Source organism: Aulonocara sp. 'chitande type north' Nkhata Bay, linkage group LG12 (assembly GCF_057382095.1).
Source record: "Aulonocara sp. 'chitande type north' Nkhata Bay isolate Kocher_YH1m ecotype deep benthic linkage group LG12, A_spYH_male_GT1.1, whole genome shotgun sequence".
NCBI lineage: Eukaryota > Metazoa > Chordata > Actinopteri > Cichliformes > Cichlidae > Aulonocara > Aulonocara sp. 'chitande type north' Nkhata Bay.
The window spans coordinates 10,695,734-10,712,378 of record NC_141355.1 but is presented as its reverse complement, the minus strand read 5'-3'; the positions used below and the strand labels follow the sequence as shown (position 1 = coordinate 10,712,378).

The following is a 16,645-nucleotide window of genomic DNA, read 5'->3' as shown; positions in this document are numbered from 1 at the left end:
TTTTTTTCTCCTTTTCCAAGGAACAAAACACAATGAGATTTCCCTAATCTTGGTTTTGAGTAGTTATTTCATTTACACATTTGTGCTACTCCTGAGTATTATCAACTTGTTAAAATCTGTCAGGCTCACAATTATTGATGATATCATGTGATATTGACTGTGCACTTTCTTAATATCACACTTAACATTTTGTGTTTTGCTGCACCCCCCAATATTGATACATTGGCTGGTTGTCTTTATATACTGACTATTCACATTTATCACAATAATGATAATACTGCAAAATCTAAAGAAATTTTGAAATGATTGCATCACTTTGCTCACCAAGTTGTCTCTAATAGTTATTGTCAGTGCATGGTTATTGAATGAATGGCACATCAGTGCTTCTTTAACCAGTGAGGTGTGAGCTCTACATCCATGCTGGAGAGTTTCATGATATTTGAGGTTTTACTGAGTACTCGAGGTTTCTTCATAGACACAATAAAGCTTGACATCATTTTTTGTTTTTCTTCCTCTTGGTTTGAGTGATCAGTTTAATCAAACTCACATGACTACATGATGCAGCATATGGCTGTTAATGTAAGTGTGTACAGAGCAAAACATCAATTGCTACCAAGTTACTGGTTGGTGGAAGAACTAAAAACATCAGTGCTCCACAAAGAGTGACACTGACAAACTGTTCTCAGATAAACTCTTAAATCAGCTTATCATTTCTGAGACCTGTTTGTAACGTCAGAGTGTAGATCAAGCCATGGAAGTGATGTCAAACAGAAAATAAATGTTGAGCTCAAACTTGCAGAGAGGATCAAAATGAGAGTTTGCCTGTAATGGTCCTAGTGAGGCACTTTATTCAGCACTGGTAACGCAACTATTCTTTTACACATAGCATTGAGCTCACGTATCAGCAATATTTATATAAATATTTTCACTTGTTGAATAAATGCTGGATTGCTGTATAAAGTTATCTCAAATAAAATGACAGTCCAGTTTTTTTTTCTTTAGTGCAGCAAAAAGTATAAAAAGATTCACAGGCTCACTGGTCTTCACAGCAGCTACAAGTCAAATTAGAGTGGTGCTCTCTGCACATCACAGAGCCATGTGCGTGAGGCATTTACAGTGGGTGCATTAACATGAACTGTAGAATCAACCAGGCAAGAAAGTTCCGCACCTGTTTGTTCATTAAATCTACTCTGGAATTAAATCGTTACCATCAGTTGTAATTGTCGTGTATTGTTGGCTGAAGAGAACAAAGAACAACAGTCAAAGATGAACTACTCTCCCACACATTCATTGATGGGCATGCCACATAAGTTGTTGCTCTCGGTGCAGCCACCATACTGTTCAGGTCTTAGCCAGGTCTTATAATGCATGAAGATCTACGGAGAGAGAAGTTCTTCAAATATTAAAAACAATCAGACCTCACTGAACGTTTATATGAGACGAGGCTTAGTGCATCCTAACCTATTTCTATAATATAATGTTTAACATGAATATTTTGATAGTCTACTGTGAACCCTGTTGGAAATATAAATTCAGCTGTCTCGTTTGGGAATCGTCACACAAAACAAGTGCATCTGAATAATGCTACGTAGCTCTAACTATTGTAATTCAGGTATACATTTAAGGGTAGCTGTTGCAGTATGGTACATTAGTGACGCAACTGATAATTTATGACTACTTAACACATCACCAATTGGGAACGAGGCCCTGATTAGGGGATGTTTAAGCATAAAGTTCATCTCACAACAAGTAGTCCCTGCTGGCCCAGGGATCAGTAAACTGACAATGGCCTTTGTGGTAGTCACACAAAAAGACAAAACACCTTTAAGTGGCCATATGGCACTTAATTGTGTATTTTCCGACTGCTTGTGAGCAGTTGTTGGCAGTCACTGAAATCGACTGAGGGATGAGTAACCACCAGTCTCCACCAAAAAGTGTGTGTTCCATGACTGGTTGGCAAGTGATTGCCCGAGGTTGCTAGTGTGAAGTTGGTATAATGCTGCTACATTAAAAGACTGTTTGCTAGCAGGTTGGCATGGTCACCAGCAGCTTGTGCCTGGATAACAAATTGCCTACAAACACAAAGTACATGTCAAGCAGAAGTGAACCTGAAGGGTCAACACAAACTAAAAACATTTGCCTTCAAAGTAAAAATTGTGCCTTGCTCTTGTAACCAACACATTTCAAACGGCACAACTTTTACTCTGATTTGTGTTGCATTTTTTTCTTCCCAAAGTTTCACTACAGGTCAGAGAGTAATGATAATGTTAGCATACTCCAACCACAGCGATCAAAAGGTGGTTTTTGGTGCAACTTCTTTGTGATGATTTCACCCAGCAACAGCAGCAACCACTTGCCAACAGGCCCTCTGTAGAGATGTGCTTGATCTATGACGAATCATTTTAAGCTAACTTTTTAAAATGTTAATGGAAGCTAACATTGTCATTCAGAATTTAAAAGTCTGATTAATCATCCGGGACATACCAGTGGCAGAATATGTGCACATATCTATGCCACTCTGCTAGCTACCTACAAAACAGCATTTCTATAGTGGGCAAGCTAACAAACAGGCCCAAGTCCCATCTGATTTGTGAAAGTTGCAGGTAAGTCACAGATATAATGAAAAGTCATAAGGAAAATATTGATGTACAAATAAGCATTTTAAGGGTCACGTATTTAGAAAATAAACACAGGATTATTAGTAAAGTTAGTGAATTGCCAACAAAAAATTTAAATGACAATGAAAGAAGCGCCCAACTTCGCTACCATGACTTCTACCCACTCTGCGCTGGCTCAGGTCCGCAGAGATACCCCAAACTCCAAAATTGTGTAACATAATGTCAGCAAACTCAGCATCTGATTTAGTGACTCATTCTGTTGTTTTTCTTACTTCCTGCTGGTAGAAACAGTGCCTCAGTTAGTGCAGATAAAAAGTCCCACCGTGCTTCAAGTTTAGATGAACATATTTTTAAAATGATTTTGCTTCACTACAGCAAGCAGAGCTTTATCTCATCAATCTTCCAGAAATCTTAAATATTTTAAACCACAGCTCATGTATTCATTTGTTCTCATAGCTCTATGCTTCAAACCCACTAAAGTTCAGTTTGTTCGATTTGTGTCATTGAGTCTTTGCATGTTTGTTCATTAAAACACATTCTGCGGACTGGCTGATCTTTCCTCAGTAAAAGCGTTTGCGTTTGTTTTCCTTCCAGCGCCCGTAAACTATTAGCCCTACCACTCCCAGCACGACCAGGCCCACGACTGTGAAGAGAAGGGTGAAGAACAGCTGGACTCCACTCATCCCTTCCTCCTCCACTTCCACTGCAAAGTAAAAGCAAAAAATATTAGAAAAAAAAAAAATGGCTGAAGTTTCAGCCCTCTGTTCTCCCAGCTGTAAACATGAACAAATAATATCAATTAGATATACTACATGTATGAGATGTGCCCACATACTGGATTCATGTCTGCCAGTATCAGCCTCATCCATTTACTTGAGCCTTTTATCATCATGCGGGAAGCAGTATAGTATAGTATAGTGGCAGACTATACTATACTCATCTGCTCTGTTACATCAACTTTGTGCTCAGCATGCAAAAAATGCTGAGTACAAAACTGTTCAGTTAAATGCAAGTGTACAATCATGCTTCTTTTTTTTTTTTAAGCTTAGAGCTTCACAGATTACACAGAGGGAGACGTGGCAACAATCTAAAAAGACAAGACTTTGTGGGGAAAGAATAAACTTGATTTTGATTTCTTCACCTTCTGTTTCTCTGCTTAAGCAGTTCAGGAGAATACTGCAGTGGCCACCTCTGCAGTTATGGTGAGCATGAAAACCAGTGGGAGTGCAATGATGCTATTGGTGGTGTAGGGCCTGGTAATACTGGGCCCTCAAGACTTCACACTAGCTGCAACCCCGCCCTGAGTAATGGTGCCGATACGGTGCAGCGCTGAGAAGGATGACTTCAGGTTGATGATGATCGTGCTGCATTTACCTTGAAACTGCTCCATGTTGTCAACTCTGGGGATGGTGACTACTTCCCCTTCTTCCGCTTCCTGTGGAGTCCTCTCGACTGTAAGCTCATACAGCTTCATGGAGATGATGTCATGGTTATCTAGAAGAACACACCCGTAATTAACATCTTAAGCAACAGCTGACTTCATTTTAAAACCTGAGCTGTTAGGAAGTTGATGTTTAACCCTTTAAGACCTACCATAAAACTAAGTCCGCCAGAGCTTATATTATATTTTTTACATGCTGTGGAGCCATTTTTGGGAGCATTTCAAGTTGCTATACATCAATACAACCATTATAGCCCATATTTTAATAATATGTATGCATTAAGTACATAGTAATTACATAAATTACAAAAAAGTGCAACAAACTACAAAAAAAATTGAAAATCGTTTTTGCTTTTTTAACATATATTTCTAGTTAGAGAAATTTAAGAGGCTTATCCCTCAAAACTGTAAATACAAAAAAGTTGCACAAAATAGTTTCCCATCACAGGAAATTTATTTTGAGTGTCTTCATAGTTTTATTTTTGAAATACACCAATTTTTATATACTGCACGAAAAACGAAAATAAACATTATACTGCAAATTTGCAAAAAAGCAGCATATGCATCAAAATTAACTATTTCCAGCAGTGCAATATGAGTCCTAAGCATCCCAGAAACGACACAGAAAGTCATAAAGTCAAAGATAACTTTTAAAAACACCAGTATAGGCTCATGAGGCCCTCATGGTAAAAAAAAACTACATTTCCGCGAAAATGACGTCACTTCCGGTTTCGGGCAGGTAATGGTGGACATGCAAAAGTTCGCACTGACGTCTATTCCAACGTAGGAAGTGTTATGAACAGCTGATCGGATCGGCAAAGCATGTTTCTGGAATATTATGTTTTTGTTGCTGCAAGCGCTTTTTATGCAGTTTTTGCAAAGCTATATGTGGAAGGAAACTGTGACCTAGGACAAGCTGATGGCATAAGATGTAAGTACAACTCCTCCGGTTTCATATGCAAAAAAAATTATTGCGCTAGCTTACGTGGTTGCAGTGCTACCCAGATTTAAAAATAGTTACGCAAAACAGAGCGTGCCCGCTCTGACCGGCTTTAAAGGGTTAATTCATCTAGTTTGGATGCCATGTTTATAATCCAATCTTTTTATAGATCTTTTTATAGCTTCACTTTGCAATATATCCTGTGGTCAAAGCATTATTCTGAGATTTCATACCTGACAGGTCTCCCGTGGCAGAGGAGGCACCTAAGAAGTAGCCTGTAGGTAGCCGCACTCCTGTAATGTCAGCACATTCTCTCCATTCCTGCTTACCATCAACATCCACCATGAGCTAAGGGCAGAGGAACAAATGGTTTGAATAAACCAATCAACATTCTACTTTTCATGCCTCATTGTACTACTCAGTTTTAATTTCATTACACAAGAATGTCACCTTTAAGGACAAGTGACACCCTGAAACAGGTCCTGCAGATAATGAGCCATACCGTCAGTTGATTTTTGGAGTATCTAACAAGGAAAAAGTTGTCGTAGACCGAGTTGCGTGCCATAGCTGTGCATCCTCCAAGCTCTGTGGACCGACCGTCACGATCGTGGTCATACGACAGGGTGCCATTCCCCAGCATCACAGATATGTAAGGGAATGTCCTCTGTGAAGAAGACAGAGGAGTCACAACTTCATCAGCAGGAACCACAAACACCATTCCACAGGTAGTTCATTTCACAGAGACATGAAACAGCACTACTGAACAGTTTGATGTTATATTGCATAAAGCTTTTCTTAGTAAAGGGTGGGGGGGGGACAAAAACACTGGACACTGGTTAGCCAGAGAAAATTAACTCTAAAATCTGAGCTGTTCACTGTTGTAAGTTGAAATAGTTGAATCCAATTTTATTTATAAAGCACTTTAAAATACCCAGCACAGGAACAAAGTGCTATACAGAAAAACAAGTTAAAACAATAGAATAACAGAAAACAGCAAAAATAAATAAATAAAACACATAATACATAAATTAAAACAGCCCTATATTAAAACAAAAACAAGATAAAACAGCATCGAATCACCTAAAAACAACTGAAATAAAAATAAAAACCAACATCTCACGTGGTATCAAAGGCCAGGGTAAAGAGGTGGGTTTTCAAGAGTGACTTAAAAACAGATAAAGAACTGGTCTGTCTCTAAAGGAAGCTCGTTCCACAGTTTTGGAGATGCTACAGCAAAAGCACGATCTCCTCTAAGTTTATGCCCAGTCCTGGGTACAATCAGGAGCAGCTGATCAGCTGACCTGAGAGAGCGGGTGGGTGTATAAGGCTGTAGCAGCTCAGAGAGATAAGATGGGGCTAGGCCATGGAGAGCTTTAAAAGCAAATAAAAGAATTTTAAAATGAATCCTAAAAGAAATGGGCAGCCAGTGAAGTGAAGCTAAAATAGGGGAAATGTGCTCAAACTTTCGAGTGCCAGTTAAAAGACGAGCTGCGGCATTTTGCACCCCCTGTAGATGACTAATATATGATGCACTGACCCCAATATAAAGTGCATTACAGTAATCCAGTCGAGTCAGCCTGAAAACTGCAGTTCTACTGCTGCTTCACCTTAAAACATTAGCACTACCAGGGTATGAGCATCCTGATGATTAAGGTTAATAATTCAAACTTCACCAGGACTGCTACTTGTCTTTTTTCTGGCCAGGTTCGTTGTCAGTCAGTATAAGTTTACATTATTAGCAACAGTACATGTTTGCATGTCAGATTGGCTGAAATTCAGTCATCAAAAAGAAACATTGTGTGTATGTTGTGTGGGTTTCCACATGACAACAAAGTCTTGATTTAAACTCAGGCTTTTAAAAAAAAAACAACAAAAGCTACAGACTGTCACTTACATCATGGGTCTTATCATCATTGGGGTAAGTGTCCACAAATATTCCAAGTCCAGAGAAATGGTTCATGTTGCCAAATACAGGGCCTGCAAACAGAGGTATACCACAGAAATAATAAAGCTGAAACATAGCAATTAATATAATTTGATTTGGGACTAAATTTCAGTCTTAAGTTTTCTCCAACAGAGTTTCTTTGTGTTTTCAGCACTTTGGAGGAAAAAATGTAATCAGACAAACTAGTACATGCAGGAAGTTAATTAAAATAAATAAATAAATAAAAATTTTTCACGTGAAACGATTGTATTATCCTAATCCCACCCAAATGCTCTAAAGCTCACTATCATATCATTGGGGGTATGGCAACTAGTCCACACACACCGTGATAAAGAGTCACTCGATGATGACAGCTGTCTTTACATGTAGACAGAAACATTTGTACCACAAACTGTGGAAGAATAACTCCATTTGGAAGTTTCCTTTAAAAACTAAGACCAGCGCAGCATAGGTTGTCTTTATTTAAATACAGTAGCAACAAAAATGTAACAAACTTAAAAGCATAAAAAAATAGATGATAATGACTGAATAATTCTCTTTAGCCAGGCGCACAACACACTGCTTAAAAAATGTAATTAAAGGAACACTTAGAAAACACATCAGTTCTCAATGAGGAAAAAAGTTGGATAGCTACACTGACATGGACTGGGTAATGTGATAGAAATGAAAAGCATCAACTTACAGAGGGCTTGATTAAAAAACACCTTGAAAATCAAAGTTTAAAAAAAAAAAAAGATGCAGCAGGATAGCGCATTCTGTTGAGATTTCATTGAAGCAACTCAAAATGGTACTTTTCTGGCCCCAACATGCTTGTACACATGTGTGACAACATCAGGGGATGCTCCTAACGAGACAAGAGATTGTGTTCGGGGGATAGGATCTCATCCTAGATCTGGACCAGGGCATAACTGAGGAGGAACCAAGGATCCACTGCACCAGTCTGACAATAGGTCCAAGGATGTTTTGGCACAAAACACAAGTTTTTGGTCTCCACCTGTAAAGCCATTCCTGTTTTGTCTCAGTGATGAGAGAATGAGAGGCACGGTACACCCTGGAAACGTTGCCAATCTGATGCAGGGCTAACACAGAGAGACAGACAACGATTCACACTCACATTCACACCTATGGACAATTTAGAATCACCAGTTAACCTAACCCCACTAACTGCATGTCGACTGTGGGACAAAGTTGGAGTACCTAGAAAGAACCCATGCAAACTCGCACAAAAAGGACCCGGTTAGATGATGGGATTGAACCCAGGACCTTCTGGCTGTCAGGCAACAGTGCTAACCACTGCATTTGCCTGCTGTTAATTTCATTAACACCAAAACCTTTAACCTAACAAATAACCCCTCTGCTAACCAACCGGATCACTATCTCATTAGTTTAATTGGCTTAACGTTCTAAATCTAAAATTGTTTCTTTATTTTTTTTGAGCAGTGTAATACTACAGGTAACTTACCTAATTGGATTAAAAACAAACAATAAAACAAAACAAACAAAAGAAAAGTAACTAAAATGTGTTTTTGAAACAATGAATGAACATGTAAAGTTTTGTAAGCAGTGTTTCCTGCAGCTGAAAATTGAGACTGTTTATTCTGTTTGCTTTCCCTGGTATCACAAGTCACTGTGCACAGGATGTGCTAATAAAATGATATCTTATCATGTGACTGAGAAAAAAAATGACAAGCTCATTAGGATAAACTGTTCACTTTGAGGGCTATTCAATTATAAAATTGCAAATACGATGCTGAAACACATTTAGCATTAACCTACCATTTTTCATGCGATCTCTGGTTAACCAGATGGCCAGTCCATCACCATTCAGGTTCTTCTTCCCTTGGCCATGGACTTTAAATTGTACTCTCAGCTCCCAATCTTGCAGAAGCAAAGGCTGAAAAGCAATAGCAATAAAGAAAAGCAGGTTATTCTTACACTCAGCAATGTGTAGCATGCACTTGTCATCAGATATGAGTGACATATCATCCTTTTGAAACAGACTGATTTGTATCATTTATATTTTATTTATAAAATGCTGCATAACATTCATTGTTAAACTAAAGCCATATAAAGTAGGGTTTTTAGTTTAAAGCAGGAAGTGAGGGAAATTGTGGTTTGCTGGGTAAGAATGCATTGCATATTGCAAGCCTGATAATGCAGGCTGTCCCATTTGACTTACAATTCGGCTCCACACAGCTCCCTGCCTGCTCTGCAGGTCTGGGGTTAGCCTCACATGGTCAGGCGTCACCATGGCAGTGCCCATCAGATCCCACTGTGAGGAGCTAGAGAAACCCAAGCCTGCAAAACAACAGTAGTAACACTTCTGCATTCACAGCAAGCCACACCAAAGTTTACCATTGTTTTTCTTAGAAATCTTCTTTTACCATTTACGTTGCGTTTCGTCTTTTGTTGTAACATTCAGTTTATGTATACATTTTATTGACTACAAATATTTCCTTTTCAGTGGCTCCTGTACTGTACTGTTTATTTTTATTACTATAAATCATAGGTGTCAAACTCTGGCCCGCGGGCCAAATTTGTCCCGCAGCCTAATTACATTTGGCCCGCGAAGCCATACCAAATTACTATTAGAGCTGGCCTACTGGTATTATACAGCTAATATATATGTTGTTTAGTATTAAGCTTTGCTTGTTCCATATTCAGTTTTTCAGCAAAACGTGTTTGAGTCCATAAGAAAAGATTCATTCTTATATCTGGAGGAATAAATATATTTCAATAAATATTAACGTTAGCCCGCGACTTTGTTCCAGTTTTGAATTTTGGCCCACTGTGTATTTGAGTTTGACACCCCTGCTATAAATCAAGGGTCTTTATTAGAGTATGACTTGAAAAGTTCAAAATAGGTATTAGAATACAATAGCCCTTTATTTTCATTGTACTTATATAACGATATTGTGGGTTCTTCACCTGACTGTTGTGCAAGAAATATAAATAACAAGACAGATAAAAAACACACTGTATTATATCACACGATAAAATGCCTGTGCAAAGTGGCAGGAGTGTACTGCAAAAGACTTTAATGAAGTGCAATAGTGGCCCAACAGTACAACAACCCTACTAAGGAAGCTTACTCACAGTTTCATTAAATACACTTATTACGTGTGGTCAACTTCAGTACACACAAAACTGCTTCAGTACGTTTAAAAAAAAAAAAAAACTCCCTTATTATTGTTATGACTTTTTAGATTTAGTTTTAATTAACGAAAACTGTTTTTTTTTTTTTTAAATCGTTCTTTGTTCTGATGTATTCTTTATAAGCCCGACCCCATTTTCTAGTTATCAGTTTTTGTTTCTAATTACTTTGAATTAACTAATATACGCTAATATGAAAAGTGGCCATGAAGGTTACTCAAACTGCTCTTTGTTGAGACAATGAAAAACTAATCTTTCATAATGGAGAGCGTTACGGGCTTAATTTCCTGAATTTTATTGTTGTTTTTTGCTAGAGTTCCTCACCGTAATCAGACAGGTTTGCTCTGCTGATTAAAGCTAACTGTAGGTAGGCTAGTCTTCATTAGCATTATGGACTAGCCAATAGTTAGTGGTGTGTTAACAACAGTTATTATCCCGCTTGCTGTAACGCTACCCACGATCTGTAACGACAGAGAGGCACAAAGTTCTTCTTAGTTAATTATTATCCTCCGCCACACAATTCTATCCAAGAAAAAAATGAATTTAAGCCAAAGCCTACCTTTCGGTGACAAACTGTCTACTGTCAACGTTTATGTTAGTTTCCAATGTTAGCTGACATTGGCGGTAACGTAATTCTAGTTTAACATTAAACTCACCGCGGTACGGCTTCACAAGAGAATATTCCCGCTTCAGAAACTCCTCCATAAAGTCCCCGTCGTCTGCCAGCGACTGGCTCGTCAAGTAACAAATAGTAATAAGTAGCCATGTTAACTCACGGAGGTTCCTAAAGTGAAACACTGAATTTAAAAAACAGAAACTTCTCAGTGGAGCCAGATTTGATTTGGCAACGGAGGAAACCATCTTTACAGCCCGACTACACACATGTCACGTGGTTTCAAGAAAAATGTTCTTCTTCCCTTCTGGGGTTTAGTGGAGACACTCATCCGTGGGGTTGGCATTACTGCCATCTTCTGGATATAGTAGTAGCGTCTGAAAATCATCAAATTCTCCCCAATAGACTAGCTCTCGCGATTTTATAGCAGCATCTATCCGAAAAGAATGGGTTGTGAGATCTTTTTCTTCTTTGATCATCCTCGTCTGTCTCATCCTATCCCTTACAGACTCTCCTGTCACACCAACCATCTGCATGCCCTCCTCTGTGGTCTTCCTTCATTTATGGCAAGACAGATAAGGTGAGAAACATTATTTTAGTCACTTAATCACACAGAGGCAGTCCACCAAATCATCAAGCGCTTAAAATAGTATTATTCAATACACAAACTAAAAAAAATCACGCTGCCACTCCATAGACCTGTACACAGAGCAAACTGTAATAGCATTGTTTTATTTATTTATTTTTAAATATTTTTTTATATATTTATTTTGAATGCATCCTCATAACGAAACTAGAAACTAGAAAATAACAAAAACATAATCATATAAAAATTATTATAGGAGTAAGTGGGGGATCCACAGTACAGCATACTGCTTAGTTATGTGAAATCATCACCAATCAATGTGAGGAAAACACATTATTACAGTAAATGAAATACATAAAGTGATCCATGTCAGTTTACAGCAATATCCAAACTGAATACAGTGTGCTGCTGCACATAGACAGGTAAGATCATTTTCACTTGCTGTCACCTGAATCTGGAGCTGTACAGTAAACAAACACTGAAGCCCAATTCAATAATAATAACACACATCGTCTCCTTGGCTGGCAACTCCCGATATCCCAGCAGACTACTGGACCAGATGGCTAAAACTAGCTAATAATCTCTGATGATTTAAGCTTCATTAGCCAATGCTATTTAGAGAACAAATAAAAATAAGCAGACACTTTATAAGAATAAATATTACATTTGAAGATAATTCTAGAAAATAATACAAAAATGCGCTGTTATTGATACTATTAATAGTTATTTTTAAGGATGCTCTGATAAAATTTGGGGTCACTTGAGCACCCTCAAAAAGGGTCAAAACTCACCTATGTAGCTCCATGTTCAACATCTTTTCTTCAATATATTTCTGCACATGCACAAACCATCTCACACTTGTTTCTCTAACTTTGTCTCCAAACCACTTAACCTCAGATGTCCTTCTGATGAGCTGATTTCTAATCTTCTCCCTCCTGGTCAGTCCTAGCAAAAATCTTCAAACAGTGTACCTGATAATGTTGCAGCTTATACTATAAAGGCGCTGTGGTGGATAGAGGGCTGCTGTTGTATTTAACAGTTTTTCAACATTAGAAAGCATGACTTGACGTTAAATAGGTACCACATTATGTCTAAAATATTTTCTTTTTCTAGACTACTACTCTTTACAGGGTTGTTTGAGTTCATTAAGGCTTGAGGACATTTGTTTATGTGCCACATTATTTCAACTAGGTAGAGGTCTGGATTTGGCTGGGCCATAATAGCACCTTTTTTCTTTTTCAGCCATGGTGTAGAATGGCTGTTTCTCTGTTTGTCTGTTTGGGATTATTTTCCTGTCCTAATTTCAGCTGTCTTCAGCTGCCTGACAGATGGCTTGACTTTTGAATCTAGGATATTTTACTATACCTAGAACTCATGAGAAAGAGCAATTTCAATTAAATTCAATTTTATTTGTATAGTGCCAAATTCTAACAACAGTCCCCTCAAGGCGCTTTATATTGTAAGGTAGACCCTACATAATACATACAGAGAAAAACACAACAATCATATGACCCCCTATGAGCAAGCACTTTGGCGACAGTGGGAAGGAAAAACTCCCTTTTAACAGGAAGAAACCTCCGGGGCCATCTGCTGCGACCGGTTGGGGTGAGAGAAGGAAAACAGGATAAAGACATGCTGTGGAAGAGAGACAGAGATTAATAACAGGTATGATTCAACGCAGAGAAGGTCTATAAATCATTGGTTATCATTTGGTTTTCCTCACACACAGGATTGCATTAAACAATCTGGTTAAAAAGTCCACTGGCCTTGCTCAAAGACATTTCCACACCTCCACAGGTATGTCATCTGGGCCAGCCGTCTTTCCATTTTTCATCCTTTTCATGGATTCAGTTCCTCACTAAACATCTATACATTTCACTAACTGTCCTCCATCTGTCCTCTTCTCGCTCTCATTTTCGTCCTCTATCAGCTCATAGAAGATTCTGGATTTCAGTGAGACCCAATGAAGAGAAGCCAACATCAGAGAAATATGCCCTCTCTTTCTGCTTCCTGTCAGAATTATAATGAACAAATTCTATAACATTATCAGTAAGTTTAAATAAAATTTGATATGCTTCTCCTTAAATATAAAAATATAGAATAGAATAGAATAGAATAGAATATCTAAATAACCTATATAAGTATATAATACAAATGGGAGGAGAGGAGGGGGGTTACTTTCTAATCAAAAACTGTGAAAATGTTTAGTCACTCAGTCGACTCAAGTCAGAAGGAAGCTGCTAGACCTGACAATGAAAGAAGTGAAAGAGAGAGAAGCCTCCAGGCTGGAAAACGTGACAAAATCTCTGCAGAATCAAGGAAGACAGGTTTCTCACAACTAACTGGAAATTCATGAAATACTGGTCACACGACATGCCTGTGTGAATCCATGACTGCAGTCTCAGACCTAAATTATTAGAAATGGTACAAATCAAAATTTAAAAAACCACAATGTTTACTAAAATAAACAAACACACACACACTTAGTCTGCCCTCTTAATACCCAAGATAAATGATGACCCACATCTAGCTGCATGTGTGAGCCTTAGTGTGTGTGTGTGTGTGTGTGTGTGTGGGGGGGGGGGGGGGGGGGGGTATAGTTCCCCATAATCTCTGGTGGGAGGTTCTGAGTCAATTGGTAGCAGACAGCGCCATCATCTGGTAACAAAGTTCGTCCTCATGCTGAATCCACAAAGGACACAAAGGAAGGAGATAACACATTTGAAGTTGGATTTATTAACACTTGGACAAACAGTGAATGTGATCAGTGTTTAATGTGAAAGAAGAGCACATGGGTTTCTAGTGTATCGACCAACACTACATAGCAACTGCATCCTGAGTGGGATGTATATGAATGTCCATTAATGCCAGTAAGAAGTAACAGTGGTGAGGATTTTGTCATTTATAGTTCTAATGATGATTTAACAGAGTCCCATCAAGTGAATTTTGTTATTAATAAAATCAAAATTATATATTAAAAATGATTTTGTCTTTTTAAACGAATTTTTTAATTTATCTCGAGTTTCACCTTTTAGGTCAAACATTTAACTTTAATATTGTCCAAAATTTAGATTTCTTTTAATTAACAATATTTTTTATCATTCTGTTTTTTCCAATTCAGCCCAAAACATAATTCGGACATTATGCATCTAATGTTTAGAGTCTTAATTTTCTTTTGTTGTAACACAAGTTTGAACTTTAATGCTTGTATTTTAAAGACAATTTTTTGACATCAGCAACATTTATTTCCCTTTATTGTCATGGTCCTGGGTCGCTGACCCAGTGTTTTGAGTTTATTATTATTATTTTCTAGTTTCTTCTGTTTTTGTATTAGTTCTTAAGGTTTGGGTTTTGTGTTTAGTGTTTCTGTTATCCCTACCTGTGTCCTCTCCCGGTGTTCTGTTCGTGTCTCTGAGTTTGTGTTTGGAAAACAGTCTGTGAATTTCCTGTTTTACTTTGAAGGTCTGTGTCTCGTGATGGCCATTAGTTCCAGCTGTGTTCCCCTCTGGTGTGTCATTCCCTCATTGCCTTGTGTGTATTTATAGGGTGTCCTGCCTGTGTTCCTCGTCAGTTCGTCTGTGTTATTTTGTGTTTCTCTGTGTCTCTCTGCTCCTCGCCTCGTGTCCTCCCTTTGTGTTATGTTTCAGGTCAGCTTACTAGCTTTCCCAGTTCAGTTTACTTTGTAATTTTTTATCACTGCTTTGTGTCAGTCACCCGTCATCAATAAACCTCACTCGCATCACTGCTGTTGTCTGCAACTTGGGTCCTTCCTCTCCAAACACCACACAACTGCTGCCCCAGCAGTGACATTTATTGTACCTAAATTTTCTTTTTCTCTTCATCTATTTATTTATTTTTTTATTTTACTAGCTATAACAGCCTTTGACAGGACAGTAAAGTTGGAATTTAAAGGCTAATGTTTTCAAACTCATTCCATTTTTCTCAAGATTTATTTCGGAGACTCTGTATAAGATGATGCCATAATTAATGGTGAGTTTATATTAAATTAGCCTTTTTAAACTCATAAAAAATATCAAAGTTCTGATCCCTTCATCTAATAAGGTTAGAGTATTACAATTTTATCATGCGTTTTCTCTTTTTTACTTTTAAAACCTGTAACAGCTCCACAACGAATAAGCTCTAAAGAATGAGATTTAATAGCTACTTGAAGTACTTTAGATTAATTTAAGCTCTATTTACACAACTATGCACATCCATACAGCACTTTATTTATCTTCATTAAAGGCTTCATCTAGTGTGCTAGACAGTGCAGCTGCTGTAAAACACTGTGATATTCTGGGGCTGCTTTGCTGCTTCAGGACCTGGACAGCTTTCTGTAATTGATGGAATCTTGAATTCTGCTGTCTAGAAAATCTTGAAGGAGAATATCCTGCTATCAGTTTGTGCCCTGAAACTCAAGCACACTTGGATTATACAGCAGGACAATGATCTGAAACACACCAGCAAGTCTACATCTGAATGTCTGAAAGAAAGCAGGTTTTGGAGTGGCCTAGTCAAAGTACAGACTTAAATTCCAATGAGATTCTTCAGCATGACCCTAAACAGGCTGTCCAAACTCAAACACCCTCCAACGCGCCTGAATTAGAATAGTGGGGCAAATTTCCTGACTGTGAAGGGAAAGACTCATTGCCAGTTATCGACTCATTGCCAGTTATCGCAAACACCTGATTGCAGTTCTTGCTGCCAAGAGTCACACAAACAGCTCTTAGGTTTAAGGGGCAATTACTTTTCACACAAGGCCAGGTAGGCTTGTATAGTTTTTCTCCTTTAATAAATAAAATCATCATTTAAAAATTGTATATTGTATTTATTTAGGTTGACAGTCTCTAATATTCTCTATTTATCTAATAAATCTGATCTGAAATATGTACGTTTTATAATTAGCAAATCATAAAAACAACACTTTTTCATGGCACTATAACATAAACACAGAATTTATTAATTACTGCAACTCATCTCTTTAACCTGCTGGCTCGCTCACCCAGCCTGTTGTGTCTCACAAAAGAATGATGCTTGGTTCAATTAATACACCAAGTGAACTATTGGCAGGTGATGCTGAGTGCCAGGGTTGTATTGGGACCCTCGGAGGAATTACAGTAATGCAGCCATCTTTAGGACGATGCTATTACTCTTAAGAGACAGACAAAAAGATAGAGTGGGAATAAGATTGCAAATATAAAGGTGTTTATGACCCAGCGGTGACTTGGGGCTCATAGTATTTCCTGTCTGTGTCCCCAGGGAAGGTATTATTCACTTCCATATCGAAAGCTGCAGGATTCCAGCTGAACCTTGAAACTGGAAACATCCGCCCCTAGCATCTCTCCTGAC

General features: G+C 38.1%; 1 protein-coding gene and 1 long non-coding RNA gene across 2 annotated transcripts; one reads left to right on the top strand and one right to left on the bottom strand.

Moving 5' to 3' along the window:
- Positions 1-8: 8 nt before the first annotated feature.
- Positions 9-11,096, bottom strand: lman2lb (lectin, mannose-binding 2-like b). Its single transcript, XM_086313493.1, has 8 exons — positions 10,754-11,096; positions 9,124-9,242; positions 8,721-8,838; positions 6,894-6,976; positions 5,502-5,663; positions 5,233-5,347; positions 3,993-4,112; positions 9-3,321 (listed from the first exon to the last, which is right to left on the bottom strand). Exons 1-8 carry the CDS (start codon positions 10,956-10,958, stop codon positions 3,179-3,181), a joined length of 1,065 nt encoding a protein of 354 aa, XP_086169619.1. The 5' UTR covers positions 10,959-11,096; the 3' UTR covers positions 9-3,178.
- LOC147316956 (uncharacterized) lies at positions 10,200-13,839 on the top strand. The gene is made up of 5 exons (XR_015131762.1): positions 10,200-10,434; positions 11,219-11,290; positions 13,026-13,093; positions 13,227-13,345; positions 13,505-13,839. It is a non-coding gene; the product is annotated as an uncharacterized LOC147316956 (long non-coding RNA).
- The last annotated feature ends 2,806 nt before the right edge of the window (positions 13,840-16,645 follow it).